Source organism: Astatotilapia calliptera, chromosome 12 (assembly GCF_900246225.1).
Source record: "Astatotilapia calliptera chromosome 12, fAstCal1.2, whole genome shotgun sequence".
In the NCBI taxonomy this organism is placed as follows: Eukaryota; Metazoa; Chordata; class Actinopteri; order Cichliformes; family Cichlidae; genus Astatotilapia; species Astatotilapia calliptera.
The window spans coordinates 17383944-17409749 of NC_039313.1; the positions used below are offsets into that span (position 1 = coordinate 17383944).

Genomic DNA, 25806 nt, shown 5'->3' on the forward strand with positions numbered 1-25806 from the left:
CGAACATTTTTAACATACAATTGGCAAATTAGCCAATGCAAAACTTTATCAGCCTATTAAAAAAAGAAGATAATGATCTCACAAACTGGTGTTTGATTTTGAAACAGGAAAAAAGTGGGGAAACAAATGAAAAGGCTAACATTTGAATGAAACCTGAAAGCAAGTAAATACTTTCTATACCTTCTTTTGATAATTTTTTCAGTATAAATTGCGCAAAAATAAACCTCTTGAACTTCTAATAAGAGTGTGTTACATGTTAGGAAAAAAAAAAGTACAAAAACATTTGTAAACAGCAGCACTTGGAGTTGCAAAATATTTATGTTTTGAAAGTGAACATTTACTCAAGTACCTACTCTATGCTTCATCAAATATTATCAGTGATTTAGAATAGGTGGATCATTAAATTAAAAACGTGTTATTTAAAGCAGGATTTTGTTTTACTTTCCAATTATGTGCCACAATACATATATTTGCTTAGTTAATTATTTATCCCCAAATATTAGGATTCGTCACCTATGGATCGGTTGAACAATTGACAATATAAACATCCCTTCCTTGCATTTTCCTTATTCATTCTCACACATACCTTCATTTGTAGAACTCAATGACAATGATGACTGCTGACAGTCCACCTTTCCCTGACATTGCTCTCTGCTTCTGGTTGTATTTTAGCCTTCTCCAGGAAGAAATTCTCAATTTTGAGATCTTTTCATTCTTCCTATTCTTCTGGTTTGCCCTAAAGTAATAAAGCAAAAACTTGTGTCACAAACAACAACTTTCCTGATATATGACCTTGACTAGAAGTCAGGGATGTCAAATTCTGGCCCTCATGGACCCCTATCCTGCACGTTTCAGATGTCACCTATACCAACATAGCCAATTCCAATAAAATAATCCCCAAACACCTAGTTGTGCACAAGTCTGTAAATGATTCTTTTAATCAGCTGTGTTGAAGTATGGAAACATCTGAAACCAGGAGGACAGGAGCCTTGAGAACTAGAACTGTACATCCCTGCATTGAACATGGCACAGCCATTCATGATTTACACTCTATTCATAACATGGAGCTGGCAGACAGGATAAGTAACGACAGAAATTAGCTAGACCGCACAGTGTAGTGTAAGTGCTGCCTTATGGTAAACTTTGGTAATATTGATGTATAAAGAACAACACTGGCTGATGATGAAATACAGTCAGCTGGCATGGTGACACTGCCAGTATTAACCTGCAACCAAATCTGCAGCTCCATGCAGCAATGTTACGACTTGGATTATATCTTATAACTTGTAACTCTTATGCTGGCTCCCCCCAGTAGCCTACTGTCTGAAATATTACAATAATTCTTTAAGTGTTTCCTTGGTATTCTAATTTCAACGAAGTTTACTAAACTCAACAAACTTAATATTGCTTACCGGGACATTTATTCTCTCCTCATTTTCTTTCACCGAAAAATTGTTTTCTGCGGTGCCTCTTTCTTTGCTAACATGATGCTCATAGTGCAGAAGCCGATGCTGCATTCACTTACACTCGGATATCTGGGCTTCACTGTGAGAACATAATCGTACATTTGATATTTGATTAAATTTTATTATTTTAGCTTCGGGGTAGCACCTGGGCTGCCCAGTCTGGTTGGGGTGGCCTGTGCCCCCCAGGGGACGCCATTGGAGGCTAACAGCGAGAGGCAGACTGTTAAAAACAGCAAGAGCCAAAAACACATACTTGGCATTCTTAAGGGAAGAGTCGACGTGAAATCTGCGCCGTAATCATTACAGCTGGAAAAAAGGAAAAGAAAACGACCTTCATGTAGGAGGATGACTTTAGCGGAGGAGGACGCGCAGATGATTTCCTCCACCTTAGGGGGAGGATCCGTCCACGTAACGCGAGGCAAACTCACCGCATTTTCTCGCATTAGCGTTTCCTCCTTCAGCCGTGATGCATCGGAGTAATGAAGCGGCAGCCTGGAAATGACCGTGGCACCCCCGCTCACAGCCAGCAGTCTACATAGAAGAAGAGACCGCTGCTGAACCTCGCTTTCATTCGGACGTTTTTGGTGATTTTTTTTTTTTTTTTTTGCGTAAAGAGGGGGAGTGACTGTTTGTTAATAAAGCCATCATCGTAAAAAATTAAAGAAGTGAAATCTAGAGGATGAGCAGCTTAGGTCATGTACCCACACGGGTGAAATCCAAGCGGACTGAGGTCAGGCTCGGCGCGGAGAGGGATCATTTTGACAAGCAGCAGGTAAATATGCAGGAAACGACGGGTTAATGCCCGCTGTGGGACGGACGGTAAACCTGGGTTTTATTCAGGCCTTCGGTGGCTTCAGAGGATGAGTGAATATCTACTGGATAGGCCACAATCCCTGTCCCCAAATTAAATGTTTAATGAGTGAATTAACTGCCCAGAAGGCGTCGCAGCTTTACCAGTGGCCACTGAAAGATCCCACGCGGGATGCCCCCTCTGTGTGTGTGTGTGTGTGTGTGTGTGTGTGTGTGTGTGTGTGTGTGTGTGTGTGTGTGTGTGTGTGTGTGTGTGTGTGTGTGTGTCTGACTGACTGACTGTATGGCCTATACTGGAACATTAAGCCGACCATAAGTACAAACTCTTTGGCATAGCGTTGTAAATTTGGACTGTTTAAACACAATGCTGAAAGTGCTTTGCCATTGCGCACTGAAGTCAGTCCATTGGTATCCCGGTATCATGCTCATCTAGTCCTTCCGGTTTGGCCACCTTTTCCCCTAGTATAGGCATCTCTCTCCCCGTTTTTTTTCCTAAACCACCTTCACGTTTCGTTTCTTTGTTGGTTGTTGTGTTTTGTTTTTTGAAAACATGAAAAATAGACCCTTAACTTTGACAAACTATCCTAAAACATCACCTCAGTTTCTTTTGAATGTGTGCAGTGAAGAAATGAAGGCTGCCCTCATTCCTCACACAACAGGTGCTTTGTGGTTTCTGCTCCTTACTCCACTGCACTGTTCCATACATGGCGAAGAGCTAACCCGGGCACTGGTGGATTCATGTTGTGCATTCGTGTTATTGGCTAAAGCCCCGGAGACGCTATGGCTACATTTTCAGGTGGAGAACACAGATACACCAGAGCCGAAGCTAGTTGAGTAACTAAACAAACAGCTGTCCGGCCGGTCAGGCTTACAGCCCTAATTTATCTGAACTGAGTGGAGCGTTTCCTCCGCTGGGCGTGTGTTTTACTCGGTGTTTTATTTGCTTTTGACGCACGTGTAGCGAGGTGGAGCTCAGGTTCTCAGACTACTGTCGCTCAGCAAATGACAAGAAGCAGGTGTGGCTTTGCTTTCAAAACTAGGCATTGTTGTCAGACTTGTAGTTTATGTTCCTTTGTGTCAAACGATACATTGCACGTAAAATATGGGTTTCAGGGAGCTGCTCAAATTCTCAGCATAATCAGGTCTAGTCAAGGGATTTGGCACAGTGGATCATAAACTCCTAAAGCAAATACTTCAGTGGGGGGTCCTCAGAAAGAAAAGCTGCTGGATGGATTCAGAGTGTGGAGGTAGGAGGAGTCATTTCCAGGGTACTTAATATGAATAGAGGAGTGCCACAGGGATCGTGTCTAGGGCCACTGTTATTTATTTAATGTATAAACAGTCTTTGGTGGGATCATGCAGTTCAGGGCTCTTAGAATGAGTTAGTATCTCAATAAAAGTACTTAAGATTATAATTGACACTCTCTCTTTTACGCCTCACATTCAGTAACTAGTGAGAAACCTTTTACTTCACCATTAAGTCCATTCTGTTCTTTTTATTGCCTTAACCTTTGTCTTTGCTGGATTATAGTGATGGTGATATTTACATGCACATCTTCACAATGCTTACACATGCTGGTGCACGAAGATTTATTACAACTTTAAAGCTTGTCTCATATCAGAAATGAGGTATAAGCCAATGACTTTTATTGATGACTGACTTTATTGCCGCTGATGTTTATAAATTCTTTATTTTATTGTTTTTTTTCACCAGCTGTGTTTTAGTGTAGTTTTGTGTACTTCTTCCTCAGTGTGTGCTCTGCTGATTGTACTGCTGTTTGTCTTGGCTTGGCCACTCTTGTGAGAGATTTTTACTTTTAAATCTCCAGAGTTATATTTTCCTAGTGAAACAAAGGTTAAACAAATAAATAAAATTCAAGCAGCAGTCGAGCTGCATTGACAACCGTACCCGGTCAAAATGCAAATGAAGTCCTGGCAGAATGAGGAATCTGGACTCCTGTCTCAAATAGTGTGCTAATTGCATACAATTTATACAGACTGTTGCTTTAAATGTTGCATAGTGTTGCTAAAATGTGTTCTCTTAATTTAATCCTGTTATATTAAAGAGGCTGTTGCATGTAGTAGGGAGAGCTGAGAGACTGAAGCTACTCTGGTGCTGCTTTTTATTATTTTTTTTACTTCCACTCTCTCTCTCTTTCCTCCTGTTTTGCCTTTTCACGTCGACCTCGGTACCAAGGTGAACCGTCTCGCACAGCAGCTTGTGTGTTTTTGTGCGCACTGTACTGTTTGCACTCTGTTGCCTGAGTAAGCACCCACGAGAGGCAGAGGTAAGGGGGGGATGGGAGTAGGAAAGGGCAAATTCAGCTACTCAGTGGGAGTAGAGAGAATGAAAAGGTTTCTGGTTAACTGTTTAGCCACTTTACTCCACAGGTCACTGCATGTTATTAGAGTTTGGGTTTTTTAGGTTCTTAGTAGTTCCAGCCTTGTTGGTCTGTGCGCAAAATCTATTACAAGAAGTGACTTTGATACAGAATGTGCACATTCTTTATATTTACATAACAAGCCGTGTTTGCCTGTGACATCCTTATATTTTCACTCATAACAGGCCAGTGGTAATCCTGCTGTCATGGTTTGGTGCTGAGATGTTTGAGCCATGGTTTCATTATATTTATGTTCCACAGCTACTAATATTAATAAACGGCATGTGAGTCACGAGCTAACAGCTCAGCGAACAGCATATGTTTTGTTGCTATTTTAATGCAATAAAGATAATTCAGTTAGATATAAAACTGAGTCATGACCCAGTGATCTCCATATCTGCAGCTACTCTTCCCTTGTGTTCACTCCAAGTTCATTCATCTACACTGTCATCATACCTTTTTAATGCATGTACTTCATCCAGTCCTGTTAAAGGTAACTAAATATGAGCCTTGTTGGCTTTTTGTTTTCCTTGTAGCTGTTACTATTCATGTTTGCTCCAGCTTGTAAACTTATTGAAGGACATTGTGGTGATAGATTCATTAAAGTCGACCTTCATTCTGTTTGGGGCTCACATTCCTCAGCCTCCCCGTGGAGGTGTACAACTCTGACTCATTCCTATGGTAGGTGTTATCCAGGCCTGCCGCTTTGTCACCAATTTGCTTCATAATTCTTATAGACAGAATTTGTAGGCGCAGCTGTGGGGCTTCAGGCGGGTTCGGTGGTCTCAGTATGTCCTCTGTGCTGTTTGCAGATTATGCGGTTCTGTTGACTTCATTGACCGATGACCTACTGCTTGCATCCAGTGTGAAATGCTGGGGTTAAAGTTGGCACCTGGATTTCTGAGGTCGTGGTTCCTAGCTTTAAATGGGTGCCTTGCCCACTCCAGGTTGGAAATGAGTTTCTTCTCTAGGCAGAGGAGTTTAAGTATCTTGGAGTTGTCGTCGTGAGGAAGGAAAGAAGGATGAGGGTGACTGGTGCTGCGCTGGGTCTGTAGTGAAGAGAAAGACGAGCAACACTGTTGCTTTATCGTTTCAAGCTTCAATTATGGCCACGAGCTCTGCGTAGTGACTAAGGAGAGTGCAGATAGAAATGGTGGAAATGAGCTTCCTCTAAAGAGTGTGAGGATTTCAGACTCATTTCCTCCACATCGAATGGAGTGCTGCTCCTTACCTCATCCTCCTAAGCTCTCTCCCTACTTCCTTTAAGGCTTGTCTTCTGATTGGCTGCACCTCTGAAACTGAGGATTTGAAGAGTAGGTGGGTGGGGTTGCTTGCAGGAGGTAGCTCAAAGAGTGGCTTTGGCACCCTTGGAGACCACGTACTGATGCTGCTGTTTGGGTGGGCGATTCCATGACCGATGGTACAGTTATATTTAGTAATAACACCACCATTTATTTCCCACTTTCATGCATTAATAGTGGATTATAAACCAGATCTGAGGGATTATAATTTGGATGAAAGTCAAATGAACTTTTTTGCTTTTGGGTTGGGAGGTTGTTTTAGATATGGTGTTTCTTTTGCTCCCTGTACATCGTTTCTGTTAGGACAAAATAAGACACATGATGTGGAGTACTGTTAGGTTTATTGCCTGTGTTGATGTGGGAGAAGCAGAATGAGTCAGTCATAAAACAAGATAACAACAAAAGATGTTAATAAAACACCAAATGAAAAAGGCCATTTGATCTGAGAGGATATTTAAAATCACTGAAATCTTTGATTCTCCATTTCTATGGTTGATTTTTGACCCTGGTTTCACTTTTTGGTATGCCAGTCATGTGATTTGTTACCATTAACTCTACCTGCAGGTAACCTCAGCTAAGAGACGTGAGCTGTGTTCATGTCTGCGCTTGACCTTGTCAGCCAGAGCCTCAGCAGCACTCTGTTGAATTAAGCTGATAAGAACCAGCAATAAGTGCTCGTGCCTTGGGGCGTTGAGTCCAGTGTGAAACAGTTCTGGTGTCATTTGACTTTGTTAACTTCACGCACTCTCATCTAAACCACAATGTCCAAGCACATGGACATGCTGCTGAAAGCCAGAGACGACCAGGTAAGCTCAGACGTAAGGAGGTTGAAGGCATTAAAGCTACGTGCTTGGGGTGTGCACTGTGTAGTAATGCTAGCTGGCAGCAGACCGTATGGCAGGCCTCAGGGATTAGTCCAGGCTTTTTCTTTCTCTCACTTCTCCTCTGTGCTGGTCAGAGGGTTTAACCACATCTGAACCAGCCTCCAGGAAACGGTGCCGGCATGTTTGAAGCTCTCGGACTGAATGGCTGTGTTAGTAGAAAGTTTGGATTTCATCTGACTTTACCGTGCCATAGGCAAATGGTATCGCTGTGTAGGAGCGTTTGGTGTAGGCTGATGTGAGGCTAGATAGTGAGACCTAGTGCTGTGGGTAGAGGCTGACTAACAAGAGCTGCAGCTGATTAATAGGTTAGCAGAAATTACCCGATGCTGTTTTTATTAAAGGGTTATCTGATTTTTTTTTAATTTTTAAGTTTGCATTGTGATATTTGATCTCATTAATTTTTTGGATTTGTGCAGACCCAACAAGTAAGCAGGCAAATATTGAAAAATAAATTAACGTAACTGTTATTTGTTTGTGAATGGTTGCTAGTTTGACCCCTGTGGGCCAAACCAGCACCTGTTCCTTGCCTAAGGCATTTAAGAGTGTGTGTATACTGGTGCTAACCCGTTACAGCTTAGAAAGTGCTGCAGTAAAGATTGTGGCTGTAAATCATATAATGTACTTTTTTTTTCCCCCCCCAACAATATCTTTATTATTTTTTACATTTTAATGACTTGCAAACAGTCCAACATTCTAAATACTACATGAACATACACTCCTCTCAGACAGCAAAAAGAAAACAAAAGTCGTCAGATTTATCACTCCATTAAAGGCCTAAATTTGTCATTATCCCAAATCAAATGTCATTGCCCTCAGTCCTCGTCCTCCTCAGATAATACAAATCCTTCTACAAAATTCACAAATGGTCTCCACACCTTCTCAAAAACATCCAATTTCCTTTTCAGTATACATGTTATCCGCTCCAATGGCAAAGCCACCATCATTTGTTTTATCCACTGTGTGATACTCTGTTCCCTTGTTTGTTTTTGTTCCATTTTAGTGCAATTAATCTTTTTGCTTGTAACACATATAATGTACTTTTATCATTTTTTTTTTAAACTGTATAAAGCATGAGCTTGTCCTGTTGGCTGTCTCGCTGTTTTCTGACAGTCAGCCTTTCTGAATGTACTATGAGAGTCTCCCTGCAGCCTCGCTGCTCAGCAGCCATCTGTTGAGGCCTCTGTGCCAGGCTCTGTGTGCCAGAGCGCGGCCCCCATCCAACCCAATCTTCTACCCCAGCTGACGGCCTTCCTCCTCCAACAAGCCCCTCATTGTCACACAGACAGCCACACTCGCACTGTGAAAACGAGGGACTCACGGTTAATTTGCGTCAGAAGCTTGTGGGAAGGGAGGGTCTCCTGTTAAGCGCTACACCCCTTCTCTAACTCTGAACCTCAGTCTTCACCCACAGTAGCCCCTCTGTGCTCTCCTGTGTGTGACCATGCTTCTTCTGGAGCTTGTGTGCATGGATCAGTGTGGTGGCAACCTTCAGATTAAAGGAGCTTTCATAATGTTTTGTTGGATAAAGCAGAGCTGCCACTGATACGTGATTATGGTTTAAAACATAAACCTTTCTGTGGTGTGGACTTCCCCGGTCAGTGTTTTAGACCACCGGGGTCTTATCAAGGCTTTTATTTTAAGCTTCCACTGTATATTCTGGTCACATGTTTGTGTTTTTAAAAAGCTTTTCTATCAGGAGAGGTAATTTGTGATAAAAGGGAGGGTGTGATTGAGCTGCGTGTCCGATTTTTCTCTTGTACAGTGCACTCGTTCTAAAGCAGACCTCCTAAATCATACAAATGTGGTTGGATTCAACAGCTGTGATGTGATGGGGACCAGTGACAATGCTAGAATTTCAAGCTTCATACAAATACTCAGGAAAATACTTGGTACTATTTTCATGAAGACTAAAAACCTACTTAAGTAGGTTTTTAAAGTTGATTGACAGAGAGTGTGTGGTATTCAAAAAAACAAAGCAGGTTGTCCTGTGTTCGGTGACTGGGCTTAATATTTTCATTCCTGATCCAACAGACTTCACGTTGGTAATTTAGACTGCTGGTTGATGCAGTTTTAGAAAGTTTATATAGAGAAATAATTTTTGTTAAATTAACACCTTCTATTATACCATTAAGATAAGATAAGATAGAACTCTATTAATCCCTCGGGTGGGTTCCTCTGGGAAATTCAATTTCCAAAAAAAAGCACAGCAACGACCGAAGTTACAGTTACAGAATTGTTATATATATATATATACACACACACACACACACACACACAGACACACAGACAGAGACAAATATAAATGAAATATACAAAGGGGATAAATAGGAATAAAAATACAAGTGAATTGCACATTTCAAGTATTGAGTCCATTGCACCGTTGACTATTTACAAAAAGTATTGCACAAGGTATTGTACAGTGAGGTGAAGAGGCACTACAGCTTAGTTGTTCCCCCCTCCTTTGTCCTCCTGTTTCCCCTCCCTCTCCCCTCCAGGGAGGAGTTAAACAGTCTGATGGCGTGTGGGACAAAGGAGTTTTTAAGTCTGTTAGTTCTTGTCTTTGGGAGAAGCAACCTGTCACTGAACAGACTCTTCTGGTTGTTAATGGCCGTGTGCAGAGGATGCCTGGCATTGTCCATAATGTCCATCAGTTTCTTTAATGTCCTTTTCTCTGCCACTGTCACCAGAGTGTCCAGCTTCATGCCGACCACAGAGCTAGCCTTCCTGATCAGTTTTTCCAGCCTGGATGAGTCCTTCTTTGCTGTGCTGCTCCCCCAGCACACCACAGCATAGAAAAGTACTCCAGCAACCACTGACTGGTAAAACATCCTCAGGAGCTTCCTGCAGATGTTAAAAGACCTCAGCCTCCTGAGGAAGTACAGTCGGCTTTGGGCTTTTTTATACAGGTGCTCTGTGTTGCATGACCAGTCCAGTTTATTGTCCACCCACAGCCCGAGGTACTTGTACTTGTTGACCACCTCCACCTCCTCCCCCTCTATCTGAACCGGCAGTGGACCTGCTCTAGACCTCCCGAAGTCCACAACCAGTTCCTTAGTCTTTGAGGTGTTGAGTTGCAGGTGGTTTGTGTGACTCCATGCGACAAAGTTCCTCACCAGACTTCTGTACTCCTCTTCCTGATCATCCCAGATACACCCCATGATGGCTGTGTCATCTGCAAACTTCTGAATATGGCATAATTCAGAGTTGTAGCAGAAGTCAGAGGTGTACAGGGTGAAGAGAAGAGGGGACAGCACAGTTCCCTGTGGTGCTCCTGTGCTGCTGACCACAGTGTCAGACGTGATGTCCTTCAGCCTGACGTACTGACGTACATTACAGACAGGACTCGTAACACTAACATGATCTTTTATTAGTTGTAGCTGCTAGCTGGTTCCGTAATGATATCAGTAAAGCTGAAGGGTAACGTTACCTTCGGCTGCTTCCTTATTTCCTCCTGGGTTAGAACAGCAGATGGATGAACATGCTTGATCTGGCAAAGATTACAGCTGCTTCCCAAAGCTTAGTTTACGGTAATGAAGTAGTCAGTTTGCAGTGTTGCAGTATTTGACTATTAAGAGCAGTTTTCAACCATTGCAAACAGGCAGTTATCCAAAAACCCAACTGCAACTTGCTTGATGTGGATGATGCTGCGTGTTGGTCGAATGCTGATTGGTTGACAAGTGGGCCAGAGCAGAGAATAGAGGGGCATGCACAGTTCACCAGGAAAAATGCAGTAAGAAAAGTACAGATAGCAGCTGCAGTGGACATTGTTGCTTTAACGCTCATTTTCACTTCATCCATGCATCTATTTTCCTCTGGTTATCCATTCAAGGGTTGCAGTGGGGCTGGAGTCGATGCAGAGCACGATGTAGGGTACACCCTGGACGGGTTGCAAATCTGTTTCAGAACTTACACATACAACCGTCCAGATCTATGGATGGTTAGAATCACCAGTAAACCTAACACCGAGCATGTTTCTAGGCTGTGGGGGAAACAAACTCAACACAGAAAGGCCTCAAACTGGACCTTGAACCCAGGACCTTCGCACCACTGTCCTGGGTTTACACTCTATGTTGTGGTCAGGCTTTTGTTTTTTCATAGGCAAGTTTATCCACTTGTTACATTACCTCATGTCCATATTAAGTTTCTGCTGTCACCATCCAGGAAGTTGCTGACATCTGTGAGTGCGTAAATTATTCTCTCAGTGATTAAATTAAAAACCTGCATTTAAAAAGTTTAAAAAAAAAAAAAAAAGAGACAGAAATGCACAGGAGGAATCGACGGTACTGAACAGGCCAATCAAGTAAACAAGATGATGTCCCTTTGCATTATATTTGTGCTCTTTTATGTTTGTCCAAATTACCTCCCGGATCTTAAATTCCTCACAGCTATTGTGTGTTTTTCCAGTTTGCTCCACTTCACTAACCTGCTGCGAGCTTGCATGTTCTGACAGAAACAAGAAAGTCTGGTTGATTGCGAAATGTCAGTGGGACACTAGTCTGGAAATTAATGTTTGTGTCCTGTCCTCCCCCCTCCCCCCCCATTCCTACTGTGATTCTCACATGCATATCCCACCTCTCAGCCTAAATTTAGCGATGACTGGGATCACAGTGGTCCAGCGTAATTGTGCTGTCTAGACTCTGCTTTGATCACGATGCAGCCATTATGAGTGATTTCAATCTTTCATGTTCCCGAAAGGAAACGCGATGGTCAGCAGTGATTTTTATCAGAGATGTTACTTCTACATGGCTCTGCTGTACAGCATTTTCGTGCTCTACCTACAGACACATTTGTAACGTCTATTCAGATTGCAGTTTTTGTTTGTTTGTTTTTACAAAAGTTTTTCTGGAAATCATATAGTTCACAACATTGAGTTTCATCCAGGCTGGGCTTGTACCTGTTTTGTTTACATAACTTGTTCTTTTGCAAAGCCTTGACCACTGCTTTCTGTGCTGATTTCAGTAACTGGATAGCGTGGGGAAAAATGCTTTTATGTGAGTGGCAATGTGCCATGAAACAGCAGCTGGACACACGTTGTCTCACACTGTGGGGGGGGAGGGGAAAAAGTAAACTTATGCACGCAGCTCTGTCTTTTTCTTGATTGGGCTCTCATGTTAAAGAAATTGTTTAATAGGGCTTTGATCATAATAAATGTCACTTTGAGAGAGCAAATTTATTTCCAGATGGGATTCTGAAAAATAAAATAAAATGCATAAGAATATGTTTAAATGAAGACTATTGAGAAATATTTTTATCACAAAAACTATGAAAATGATCCAGAAACCACTGTCGAGACATAGAGGTGATGATGATGGCACTGAGTGGTTGTGTGTTCTCCCTGTGATTGATTTAAAATGCGTAAATCCCCAGGAGGAGATTGATCCCCGTGTGTGTTTCCGTGTTTCCCTTCCTGCTCCTTTGTCAGCGGCGCTCGCTTTACCTGCCGAGCAGGTTGTAGATCAGCTCGCTTTGTGTCCCGTAAATCTGATGACACTCCGACTCTGACGCGCCTCATCAGCGGGGTAATGGCAGACATTATCTTTCCATGTGGGGTTGGTCTCTTCTGATCGCAGTTCCCACAGAAAAGCAGTAATAAAGTTAAGTGGTTTTGTTGTCTCACTTGGGTGGCACAGAAACATTAAACGTGGATTATCTTACTAGAGATGAGATCACACTAAAAGCGAAGGGAAAGTTCATGAGGTGCAGTCACACTGATGCACTTTTATGATGACCTTTGTCCAATTGTGAGCTAAATTTAGTTCACTGTAATCAGCGGGATGGGTTGAAATTAGTCTAATCAAAAGAGGACAGCCAGAAATCCATCAGTACATTACTGTGTACACAGTGCAGTCACTGTTCCTTTGACTCCAGTCAATGTCGTACAACTGGTTATCATTTGTTTTGCTTCCCAGTTAAGGTGCAATGCATTATGTTTGTTATGTCTATTGTAAGTCCTGCAAATGGAAGTGATGTTTGTGTGGGTGGAGAATCAAGACGTTCAGGCTCTAACAACCTCTCTCTGCTTCTCTTTCAGCTCAGCAGCATCAGCAAAGCCATCAATTCCACTGAGATACCTGTGAAAGAGAAACATGCTCGACGTATCCTCAATAATAAATCTCAGCAAAATGACTTGCACACAGGCTTGACATGGTAGTTGCCACCTCTAAACAAATTTTTTTTTTTTTAAAAAATAGTCCTCACTTAAAATAAAAAGGGACATTGATGGAAAACGGAAGCGTTAAACGCCACCTGATTAAGCAAACACTCCAAAGAATATGAGAGAGCATGTCACTTTTATGATCTGGTCACACTTCTGGTCAAGTAGCAGGCTGGAACCCCTGAACAGCAGGAAGGTCAGGAAAAGGCTGCGATATTTCTATGATTGTTCCAGCTTTGTTTTTCATTACATGTTTTAGTCATCATGTCGAGAGCTGAGCTCGTGTTGAGCATAACCGGCACAGACAGACTTTTTGTGGCTATCCATTAGTGAGTAATGATCCCAGATAGAGCTGATTCAGATCTATCATAAAGCTGGAAACCATGTTATTGGAAGCAAAACAAGGCCACAGAAACAGATTTTAAATATGCTGCAGGAACATGAGGGGAGAGATGCATGATGTGATCTGACTCAAGTTGAATTTGCTCATCGTTGTGTCTTTAGTGCTTACCAGAAAGAAAGAAATGGATTATAAAATGCACAGTGCTGTGATGGTTTTTGCTTCCTTAATGAAGGACAACAGGAATCATATTGGGCACTCACAGGGAGAAGGGAGCCTTCACCTTCTGGTCCTACGCTCTGGGCTTCACTTTTCCCAGCAGCTCCATCCTTTGCTGGAAGTTCTGCCATGTGCTGCACAAAATCCTGCGAGACGGGCACCGCAATGTAAGGCACCAAGTACCCTCCTGCATTTCTATTACTACCTAAAGCGCCAGACGCTGGAGTGCAATTAAGGCAAAATTTTAAAACCTGTGACTGTTTGAATATTTTGTCGTACAAATTATTCAAAGTTTGAGTTTTTACTCATTCAGCCTGTTGTCTTCACAGGTTCTACAAGACTGCACGAGACATTACAGCTCCATGGTTGAAATTGGGGAAATATGGGTGAGTCCTTGGATCTTATTATAGTTCAGAAACTAATCATAATTTTATAAAGGCAATTTTATAGAGTTTTGTTGTTGTTGTTGTTGTTTTTTTGGGGGGGTTTTGTTTTTCCTTTTAAACTTGCTCTTCTAGTGTTGTTAAATAGTGTAGTGGTTTACACATTCACCTAACAAGGTAAAAAAAAAACTGATTCAGTCCAGGGAGGAGAAACAAATCGTGATTTTTACTTATGGGGCATAAGTAAGAAATGCCAAATTAATGCAGGCAGAGTGACCCGCTGTGGCAAGCCCTTGTGCTGAGAGCATCTAAAAATTGCTCTGTCTGGTAGAAATGATGCCACCTGAAATCTGCTTTTGAACAGTTTGACACCCTGAAGCTCTTTCATCATTAAACAGCCATCGCTTGTTTCACTTTCGCTTTCTTCTGTACCAGCGTCCACCATTTTAGCCAGCTGGTCATCGCTACAGGTGGCTAATTTCCTTAGTTCCTTCTTACATAATTTAGGGATTAATAAAGTGAAACAAAAGCACTGGCCTCTCTCTGTTGTTGGTTGAGCCTTTGTTTCCCAGTCAAATCCAGAAATGAATATTTTTTTAGCTGCTACATTGTTCAGTCAACATTTGGCTCTTTTAATGATGAATTAACTCGAAAATGCCTCTTGCCCATTTAACCCATGCTCTTCTCACTCCTTGGGGTTTTCAGGGCAACCTCCATGACAGATACGGACAGCTGGTGACTCTCTACTCGAAGCTGCTCTGCACAAAACTGAAGTTTCATACGAAGGTAAATGCACCGTCACTCATGTTTTACATGCACTTTATGTGAATGGATAACTCAACCACATTTGCATTACAAATCTCATGAAGCTGCACCTCATTGTAGCATGGCGATATCCCAGCAAACCTGGAGATCACAGATGAAGAGCTGGAGCGCGCTGCAGGAACAGACATTAATAATGTGTGAGTTTCATAATATTTAATGGAGCTTTAAGTGCCTGTGTAGCCTTAAATCCCTGTCTTCCTCAGTCTTATACTGCTGTCAGCTGCATTTGTTAATAAAATAAACAGACAGGCCCAGTTGCTGTGTCATTTCGCAGGGTCATAGTTTGAGTGCGTGTCCTTCTCAGTCTAACAAAGGTATCAACTTCTCTCCTGCAGCTTCCAGCTCTCTGTGGAAGTGTTTGATTACATGGACGCAGAGCTGCGGCTGGCCGAGACAGGTGAAAACAAAAACTCATCCCACCTTTCCTCCCCTCTGTCCTTCCAAGGAGGCGTAACCTGAGTCGAGGTTGAGAGCTGCTGCCTGCTGACATTATCTATTAATGCACAAAAGCTAAGAGCCTTTCAAAACAGGACTGTCAGCAGCTCTCAGTCTATCTGTTTTCACAGACTGCAGTTTGTTTTCTTCATGAAGTGGCTTCAGTTACTCTTGGCTCAGTTTTGACTCGTCATTGTTTTTTTTGTTTTTTTTGTTTTGTTTTTTACTTGTGAGGAAATGCTTGCAATTAGAAGACATTAAGCAACTTCCTCCAGTTTAGCAGTAATGCTATGATCCTCCCAGTCCCTGCAGGGCGGAGGTCCAGCAACACGTATCAGACTGTAAACAGAATTTTGCAATGTGGTTGTCATATCAAGAAAAATATTCAACTCAGAAATTTTCAAAATAAAATGCAGCCAACTAATTAAGTAGCAAATGCTCTCTCTCTTTTTTTTTTTCTTTTTTTTTTCCTTTCAGTGCTCCGACAGCTTAACTCGTCCCTCGCCATGACGACTCTCACATCAAGCCAGTGTCGCCTGGCTCCGCTGATCCAGGTCATCCAGGACTGCAGTCACCTCTACCACTTTGCCGTCAAGTTGCTGTTCAAGCTGCACGCCTGTAAAGATGATTATTATTCATTAATCAAATGTCATTTAATGTTCTGTGACTTTAATGATTTAAATGCTTGGACCATTTCATCAATTTTAGGTCTCCCTGCTGATACTTTGCAAGGACATCGTGATCGTTTCCACGACCAGTTCCACAAGTAGGTGGCTATGAGTAAAGAAGGGTGACTGCATTAAAAGTTTTTAATACCTGTGGAAGCTTTGCAACTTAATCTTGCCGCTCCCAGTCCCCGCAGCTCTTGGAACTAATGCAAATGCATCCCCCCCCCGCCCTTTGTTGTGTCAGGTGGTGACACAAATGCATTTATGTTATGTTCAGTAGCCATAAGGTTCAGAGGGAGCTCCGGGGTTTATTCGTCACTCATTGTCACAGTCGAGTAACAAAGTCACAAAATCAAATCTATTTATAAAGCACAAAGTGATCGAATGTAAGAAGAGAATGGAGCCTGCAGAGTATGTGTAGCACATATCTAAGTTTGTCTTTGTGCTACATTATTGTGCATAAATATGAGGTGAATATTAAAGTTAAGCTTGTTTTTCTTTTGTCCTCCAGGCTTAAGAACTTCTTCAATAGAGCCAAAGAGATGATCTACTTCAAGAGACTCATCCAGATCCCCAAGCTGCCTGAAGTAAGAACACAGGGGGAAGAAGGGAGGCAGGATGATGATAGTGACCGCCTCCATTTTGGGGCGTCAACATCTTTATCACAGACCCCCTACTGACATCTGCGGTCTGAAATTTGCAGAAATCTGTACATAAAATTTAATGTCTTCTCTTCTTAGTCCCCGCCTAACTTCCTGCATGCAGCCTCACTGGCGAAACACGTGAAGCCAGTGGTGGTCATCCCCAATGAGGATGAACCGGAGATGCAGGATGACGACGATGACGAGCCGGAGCCGCTCATCGAGGTCGACAACGTCACGACCTCCAGCGTCACGACCTCCAGCGTACAGGCTCAGCCGCAGGTACGGCATGCTACACCCACTCAAGTACTCAGGTGTTACCATACTGCTGTATGAGCTGTCTGTTACATTTACTGATTCCCGCTTTCAGCAAGTGGACATATTTGATCAAACCTTCGGACCTCCAAATGGAGGCTTTGACGACAGGTGAGCTAGCCTGTTTTTAACTGCGAGCCTTCATTGTTTCAATGGTGTCGGGAGTTTCTTTGAATGGGACTCTTTTCTCTCCGGCAGGGACCTCCAGATTGAGACCCTTAAGCGGGAACTCGAGCTGTTGAGAGCAGAGCTGGAGAGGGTGAAAGCCGAGGTAAGAGCTGTTGAGAGTGAATGGCCTGTTGCATGGACTTAGACAGTTTTGTGTGTGTGTGTGTGTGTGTGTGTGTGTGTGTGTGTGTGTGTGTGTGTGTGTGTGTGTCTGCATTTGACAGTGCAGGGCTTGGTTAGCTCCGTGCAAAAGAATCTGGGTCATGTGTTGGGAGGATGTGAATACTTCTGACATGTAGAATGTGGCAAGTAGCTTCTGAATGAGATGACTGACATTGCAGACACAACTTCAGCTTTCATGCAAAATGTCTGGAAGAGGAGATTAGCTGGCCCAAACTTTTTATATAAACATGCTCATGTCTCTTTTTCCTCCTGTAGGCTCAGCGTTACATCACGCAGCTCAAATCCCAGATCAACAGTTTGGAGGCAGAGCTGGAAGAACAGCGTGCGCAGAAACAACGAGCCCTTGTGGAAAATGAACAGCTGCGCATGGAGCTCGAAGCGACCCGCCGCCGCAACACTGAACACGAGAGCTTACAGACCACCTTCATCGAGGCTGAAAGTAAGAGTCACAGTTAATACTCTTACAGACTTACAGACTGTTATCATCAACGAAAATGTAAAAAATAAATAAATAAAAAATCTTTCTCCTTGGTCTTGTCTGTGCAGAAAGGGCACAAGCCACTGAACAGCGGTACAATAAGCTGAAGGAGAAGCACACAGAGCTGGTGAGCAGCCATGCTGAGCTGCTTCGGAAGGTATACACAGACCGCAGACCAGTCCAGAGGTGTTGGCTTTAAATTAGATGTCAGCATCTGGCTGTGGGTTGTAACATCAAGTGTGTTAATGTGCTGACAGAGTGCAGACACTGTGAAGATGTTGTCAGTAACCCAGCAGACCCAGGAGGAAGTAGAGAGAACCAAACAGCAGCTGACCTTCGAGATGGATCGAATAAAGCAGGAATCTGACATGAAGGTTGATGGAGTTTTTGCTCTTTTCCCCATAAAGATGACCTCCCATGTTGAGGAGTTTTAACACCTCAGTATATATATCAATAAAGATGTGGTTAGATGACCCTTAGAATCGGTTCTGTTTTTTTGGGGGCGAGCCCCAGTAAGTCGTACAGGCAGAAATAACCTTCACTAACTTCTAATGCACGGTCATTCTGTTCTGGAAGCAGGCCTAAAATGAAATCTCCCCCAGTGCAGAAAAGAGACACAAAGGTTGGTCCAAGTTACGTGTATAGAAGATTAATGCTGTTTTCCATCACTGTAGATGGAAGAGCAGAGGTTTGAGGTGGAGAGGGTGAAAAGAGAGCTGGAGGAGAAGATGGCAGAAGTGACCCGTATCAAGGCGACCCTGCAGAGCAGCGAGGAGGTGAGCATGGGGTAACCTTCATGGCGTCTAGCTAACTCATCTCGATTTAGTCGTCAGTTTAGGCGTGCTGCACGTTACCGCCTGGACTTTTCCTCCGACATTTGCAGCCATCTGCCTGTCCAGGCTCCGCTCACTGCTCTCTCTTTTGCCAGACGTCGGAGCAAATTAACAGCTCGATGACAGCTCTGCAGACGGAGAAGGAGCGTCTGATGCGGTCTGTGAGCGAGAAGGAGGCTGAGCTGTCATCACTGCGGCAGACTGCGCAGCTGCAGCAGTCGTCGCTTCAGCAGGAGCGAGATAAGACCAGCAGGGAGCTGGGAGAGCTGCAGGGAAAACTGAAGGAGAAGGTCAGTCAGGACACAAGAGCCAAGCTCAGCGGTCTCTGCAGAGTGCTATTTTAAACCTGTTTGCCAAAGCAACCCGGATCATAAATAAATGTCCCAGAAATGCAGCAGTCAGTCCATTGTATTTGTACTATATGGTTACATTTACACCTGCACACCTGGAGATCTGAGGTTTCCAAATACCCTTTGTTTTCTATACAGTTACAAATTTTTAACACATCATGCCTTATAAGCTGTTGGATAAAAGTTTGACCATCTAATTATCTCATTCTACCGCAGTAAAGGTTTTTGCTTTTTCCCTATTACTGCTGCAACAGTGGCAACCACATTAAAGCAGCAATGCGACAGACTAAATTCACCTAGCAATAGCCAGAAACCTCCAACAACCACTCCTCAGACAGTTTGGGAACATTTATTTTTCCATTGTGAGCAGAGATTGCCACCTGGTCTCTAGTCCTTAGATGTAACAAGAGTATGAATATCACAAAAACGTTCTTACTTCAAAGTCTCTAAAATCTAAGCAAAAGTATGTTGACAGGCGAGCTATAGGCTGATGCTCAGAAGATAAATTACAGCAGAGAGACAATAATTGGACCAGACATCGTGAGTAAAGTAAATGTGCGATAAAGTCAACACAAAGTTAAAGCAATGAAAAAGATGCTAAACTAAATGTGAATATAAAGAAATCCTGATGTAATAAAGATGACATCTGCTGCCTTTTTGAACTATTTTTGAAAGTAACTAAAACACTGTGGCTGTACACAGACATTTACATCTAGCTCTCCAACAGCATGCTTTGTATATATTTGTATATTTTAATAGTGCCATAAACCTGTATGTAAACCTGTGTGTGTATAAATGTAGACAAGTCAGGAGGAGAAGATGAAGCAGAAGCTTCTGGAGGAGCAGTTTGCCCTGCTGCAGGGAACTATAACAGAAGCTGAGACCATCATCCAAGATGCTATTGCCAAGCTGGATGATCCCCTCCATATACGCTGCACCAGCTCTCCAGGTTCGATTCCTGTGCTCAAAAATTTAAATGGCAGAGCGTGTCCCTAGCTTGCTGACCACATGCATAAATATTGATGTCTGTTGCAGAGATTGAGCGGCCTCTAATCTTTTGCTGTCCTCCAAACAGATTACCTCATAAGTCGGGCGGAGGCTGCACTTGGCTCCATCGACAAAGTGAAAAAGGGCCATGCAGATTATCTGAGAAACATGAGCGGTGAGTTCTCTCCGCTTCGGCTCGGTCCCGCTGACCTCGTGGCTGCTCGGTAATCCTCGTTGATATGGCCTGCTGCCCTCTCACTGTCTGATCTTGTAACCAGATGCTGGCACGCTGCTGAGATCTCTGACCCAGTTCTCTCACTTGACCGCGGACACAATTGTTAACGGCAGCGCTACTGCACACATGGCACCCACTGACCATGCCGACAGTAAGGAATATTTTCTTGGCTATTTTCTTAACTTTGTACTTTAAAAAAAAATGTGTTTATTGTCCACACCATATGCTGATATGCAAGCCTTTAGTCTTTAAGTACATGTTAGAATTTAGTTACTCGGTGCATAAATGATGCAGAAGTATGACTGATGATTAATCTTCGACGCCCCGCAGAACTGACGGAGAACTGCCGAAGCTGTGGCACTCAGAGTCTGCTGTTCTTGGGGGAGATGAAGTCCAAGGCCACGCTACAGAAGGCAGACCCAGCCACCATTCGCATAATCATACAGAAGATCCTACACCTGGGTCAGGTGAGGGAAAACATATATTTAATGGGAAGCATGTACTCCAAAGCATTCAGGAACTATTTAACTGAGCCTGAAGAGCCTTTTGGTTCACCATCTGAGATATGAACAGCATGTGAAGCTGCCATACTGGGGAAGCTGCTTGTGGGCAAAACTGCGGACATTTAGAAAAATATTACTGCATTTTATAATAAATATAAATGTAATTATATTCTATGCCAAAAACTCTAAATGTAATTATCTTATTACATTTAGAAAAATATTACTCCTAATATTGTACATCATGTCAGTCTGCTATCATACCGCATCATTCCTATAAGCCAGAGGATGAGGCCACTTTACAATGTTTACACTGTTAAATGTTAAATGATCCATCTTCATGTTTGAGGTTAAAAACAGGAAGTGGTAAGGATGTAGGTCAGCAATCAGAGTTTAAAGGCAGCGTGAATGTAGAAAACTCAGGTGGATTACTGACACATGAACTATTTAACAATCTAAAAAACAGACTTCCACAAGAATGTCAACCAGCCTGCTCCTCAATCTGAAAGATTTTAAACATTTTTTTGATTATTTAAGTCCAGTCTGCAGTATAATCATATAATACATAATACTTTGGGGGGTTTATTTAGACGTGGTAATCCTTTCAGTTTTCACCTGGCTTCTTTGGAAACAGGAGCCTTAAAGAGTCAGTTATTGAATTATACTCCTTATTAGCAATGTAACCAACCATACACGTTACCACTGAGCTCTACTTCAGGCTCCAGTTTTTACCAGTGTAGGTTTAAACAAAATATTATTTCTGGTCTTATTGACTTTTTCCCAAACACTTCCGCTTGTACCATCCAGGAGCTGCGGCCAAAGGGCTTGGACGTTCGTCAGGAGGAGCTGGGAGACCTGGTCGACAAGGAGATGGCTGCAACATCTGCAGCTATTGAGGAGGCAGTCCGCAGGATCGACGTAAGTACTCTAACTTGAAGATGTTAATGTTATCTGTGAAGAACAGACTTGTACTCTGCAGTGTATTAATTTTAAGAGATTACCTTTTTTTCCCCTGTACATTTAGGAAATGATGAGTCAGGCACGAAAAGACACCACAGGAGTTAAACTGGAAGTCAATGAAAGGTTTGTTTATCCTGTTCTTGTTTTTTTGTTTTTTTCTTCATTAAACACAATCTTATAAGAAGATTTCTTCAGATCATATTTTTATTCTTATTAGTATCACCATGTTTATTAAAGACCAAAGCAATTTAACTCTCTGTACCTCCCACCCCGCACTTACAGGATCCTCTTCAGCTGCACAGACCTGATGAAGGTACTGTACTTTAATTTCTTTCATTAGCATATGTACTACACTTCTGTTTTTTTGAATAATCCAGTCAACTAAACCTTTAGCTTTCTTTAGTCTTATTCTGTGCTTTTATCCTCCTCCATCTCCCCCAGGCCATCCGCATGCTGGTCATAGCATCCACCGACTTGCAGAAGGAGATTGTCGAGGGTGGGCGGGTGAGTCACACTGTTCTCGCTTTGAATCCAAAAGTGGCAGCTTGTTTTGTGTTTCTGAAATCAGAGTGGGCCGCTCTGTTCCATTCAGAAATATCGGCTAACTGTGCTGGTGTTTTTCTTGTAAAGGGCGCAGCCACCATTAGGGAGTTCTATGCCAAAAACTCTCGCTGGACAGAGGGACTCATTTCTGCTGCCAAGGCGGTGGGATGGGGAGCCACGGAGATGGTGTAAGTTCTCATTGAATTTCTTTGCATCTGAAATGAATGATGATTCTTATTTGAAGCTAGTGGTCTGCACCATTTGAGCAACAGGAACTGCATCCACAGCTGTTCTGAGTATCCATTTACGACCTTTTAACAGGAAGTGTAGCCTGTCATAGGCTGAAGCATTAATGTCGTGTGTTTGCCCGATTTCTCACAGAGAGTCTGCTGATAAGGTGGTTCTGCACACGGGAAAATATGAGGAGTTGATCGTCTGCTCTCATGAGATTGCTGCAAGCACGGCGCAGCTGGTGGCGGCTTCAAAGGTAAGATGTACACACAAAGGTTAAAGATTTTCTATTAGGGCCCCGGTTTAGCTAAGCCATGTGGCATATGATCGCCTGTTCATCCTACTAAGAGTGGCCAGCCCAGGCTCGAATCTGACCCGCGGCCCTTTGCCGCATGTCTTCCCCTCTCGCTCTCTCCCTCTGCTTTTCTGACAGTCTCTACTGACCTTATGAAATGAAGCCAAAAAAGCCCCCAAAATTATTAAAAAATGTTACATTAATAATATTACTGCATAAAACTGAATTTAGACTAGACTTTACTTCCTGTTTATTCCTTCGGTGGCTTTAGAGGGCCTTATTGACTTTAAATGAAGGACCACACATTGAACAGTTGCTACAACTGGGGCTAATTTACATTAAACATAATGAATCTGGCAGATTATTTTATTGCAGGCCTGGGTTCTTCTTTCTAAAATCAAAAAGTTCCTCTCAGGAGATGTAGCAGCACCTCCTACAGGTGTTGGAAAGGTGGGCCCTGTGGGCTAAGGGTGGACCATAGTGCCCTACCCCAGGCCTGACTCCAGCATGGGGAAATGGTAAAAGTAAACCTGTCCTGGGCGGGAAGTTAATTTTATTTATTTTTAGTAATGGAAAGATTGCGCATCTCAGCTGGTTTGGGAACACCGTGGTGTCCCTCTCGAGAAGCTGTTGGAGGTGGCAGGTGTAGATGGCACAACCTGCACCCTGATAAGTGTTAGAAAATGGATGGATTAAAAATACTGACTTTTGTGGCTTTAGAGTTTGAATAGTGTAATCTTGTCTCATACCACACTCTCCGGTGCTCTCAGGTTAAGGCAGATCGCCACAGCAAGAAGCTGACAAAACTCCAGCACGCTTCTCGCCACGTGAACGAAATGGCAGCTAACGTGGTGGCCTCGACAAAGACGGGCCAGGAGCACCTGGAGGACAAAGGTGAGTGGAGTCTGATGTGTGCAACCGACCGTCATGAACTCTGATGAGCATCTAATATGGCTCTTTCACCCACCTTTTATTTGCAGATACAATGGACTTCTCTGGGTTGTCGCTAATTAAGCTGAAAAAAGAAGAAATGGAGTCACAGGTTAGTCATGGGGCATACTGAAGCATGCCTGCCTGATATTTACTGTGAGGCTGTGGAAATCTCACATTCAACACATTTCTGTGAATTGTTCATATCGAGTTTAGTGAGATTCAATCTGTATTTTGCTGTACAGCTTATGTAATTCTGCTGGTCTAATGTGGTGGATGCAGGAACAAATACCTCACTTAATTTTTCCCCCCCCCCTCTCCTCAGGTGAAAGTGTTAGAATTGGAGAGCATGCTAGACAATGAGCGTCTGCGCTTGGGCGAGCTCAGGAAGAAGCACTACGAGATAGCCGGAGTTCCTCTGGACCAGCTTGCCGAGGGGAACGGTGAAACCTCCTCGCTGGTCAATCCTGTCACCATGTCACCAAAACCCTTAAAGCCCAGTCTCATGAAGAAACCTCCGCTGGCCCAGAAACCCAACATCCCACCCAAAAATCAATTTGCATACAGTGTGAGTTTTAATTTCTTTTTTCTTTTTTTTGCAGATCATTGCTCTCAGTAGGAATGTGTCTGATCGGTATATTATCTGATGTACATCAGCTTTTTCAGGAAAAAAATCTAATTGAATGTAGTGGGCTCAAAATCTCACTCATCAAATGTGATCCACTTGGTGTTGCTGGATTTAGAAAATGAAAATGTGGCTTTTTTCTGAATATCAACTTTTTTTTTTTTTCCCTCTTTGGTGCAGTTTAAATAAATGCCTGAGCAGAAGAATGAGAAGCACTAACAGGATGGTTGGACTGAAGAGGAGGAAGACAGCCTTTTTGTGAACCTGCACTTCCTTTAAGTTGCATGCTGACAATCCTCTAATCCTGCTTCTATTGTCTCTGTGTCCTGCTTTTATTTGTCTTTCCTTTTTTTGCCAAAATGGACCAGAAGCCTGATGTTTGATGCTTATGTCTGTTGGTTTTTTTATTATTATTTTATTTTCATGTTATTGTTAGGCATCGAGAACAAAAGGTAAATAATAAAGTTTTGGTTGTATTTGAAGTATTTTTTTTCTTCTCTATATAATTTTAAACCATTAAACACTACTCCTGCTTTTTAAAATGCAAACCTCATCACTGACCCCAAATCGACAGCATATCTTGAACTTGTAGGATTGTTAGATTTGATCATCTTCTTTTCTGTTTTGGGGTTATTTTTTTTTTTCGCTGTTTTGGATGTTTGTCACAGAGCACATCAGTTTTCTCAGCGTACACTGTATGATATTTGTGGTGTGGTGGGTTTTAACGAAAACTGGGGGAATCGCTTGCATCCACGTTTCACAAATTTAACATACCTCCAAGCTTCACCTTGACGATGGATGCCATTCATGTCCTGTGTAAAACTGCTTTCTTTCTCAAGAATACAAGATTTGTCTCAGAGGCCTTGAATAGTGATGTACCAGTGCACTGAATGATACCTGTAGAGACATACAGTCTGTATAGGAGTGTGCAAAGTATTTATAGCTACACTCATCTCTTTAAATACCCCTTTACTAGCAGAGAACCTGGATATTATGTCAAATAGATGCTGTAGTGCTTGCACACACATACTGGCTGTAGGTGTCCTTAATTATCAAATGCTTCTTTCAGGCTGAATATGCAGATTTAGGTTTTAGTAGTTGTATGATATCAAGGTGTTGAAGTCCTTGCTGCCTCTGGGAGCCTTTTCTTATAGGGTCTTACAGGTTCTGTTCTTTCCTCTGTATGAAATGTCTTTATAAGCTCAGATCTATTAATATATTTTAGTAAAGATACTGGTGGGGTTTTTTTTCCTTGTAACATGAATGAACAATAAATGTTTAAATTTTAATGTGGCATTGTGTTCATTCCTCTTCTCAGATTACGGATGATTTTAAGGAGATTTCATCAGTAACCTTTTCATATCTGATTGTTGATTATAACTATTTTTGTCACGCTGGTAATATTAACAACAGCTGAAGTTTAAAACCAATAACAAAGATTTGACATGCTAGTAAATATTGGGGACCAGGAGCTTTCAGTCTTTCTTTACTGCAGTCGTACAGATGAACACAGACCACACATGCAGCAGGCATTAGTTTATGGTTATAAATTGTGAGCTGAGGCAAATCTAGAGCGGCAGATGGCATATTACAAATACAGTTAGGTCCATAATTTGATTGATTTAAATACACTATAAGAATGACTGAACTCCAGACTTTCAGCTTT

The 25806-nt window shown here is 42.5% G+C and overlaps 1 protein-coding gene across 2 annotated transcripts; it reads left to right on the forward strand.

Annotated features, from left to right (window-relative positions):
• The first annotated feature begins 1677 nt into the window (after window positions 1–1677).
• hip1rb (huntingtin interacting protein 1 related b) lies at window positions 1678–24682 on the forward strand. Of its 2 annotated transcripts, none has more exons than XM_026187110.1 (32): window positions 1678–2238; window positions 12874–12937; window positions 13580–13722; window positions 13885–13941; window positions 14644–14724; window positions 14824–14900; window positions 15099–15160; window positions 15676–15816; window positions 15907–15964; window positions 16378–16453; window positions 16607–16789; window positions 16878–16933; window positions 17021–17093; window positions 17429–17612; window positions 17720–17808; window positions 17909–18025; window positions 18326–18427; window positions 18580–18774; window positions 19636–19783; window positions 19910–19996; window positions 20100–20207; window positions 20387–20523; window positions 21364–21474; window positions 21581–21639; window positions 21799–21829; window positions 21958–22020; window positions 22147–22247; window positions 22441–22546; window positions 23356–23479; window positions 23566–23627; window positions 23841–24083; window positions 24321–24682. In XM_026187110.1, the coding sequence occupies exons 1-32, from the start codon at window positions 2146–2148 to the stop codon at window positions 24327–24329; spliced, it is 3240 nt and encodes a 1079-aa protein (XP_026042895.1). In that variant the 5' UTR covers window positions 1678–2145; the 3' UTR covers window positions 24330–24682. The 2 variants fall into 2 exon arrangements, with proteins under 2 accessions (XP_026042895.1, XP_026042896.1); XM_026187111.1 differs by lacking the exon at window positions 1678–2238 and adding an exon at window positions 6631–6764.
• Window positions 24683–25806: the final 1124 nt, after the last annotated feature.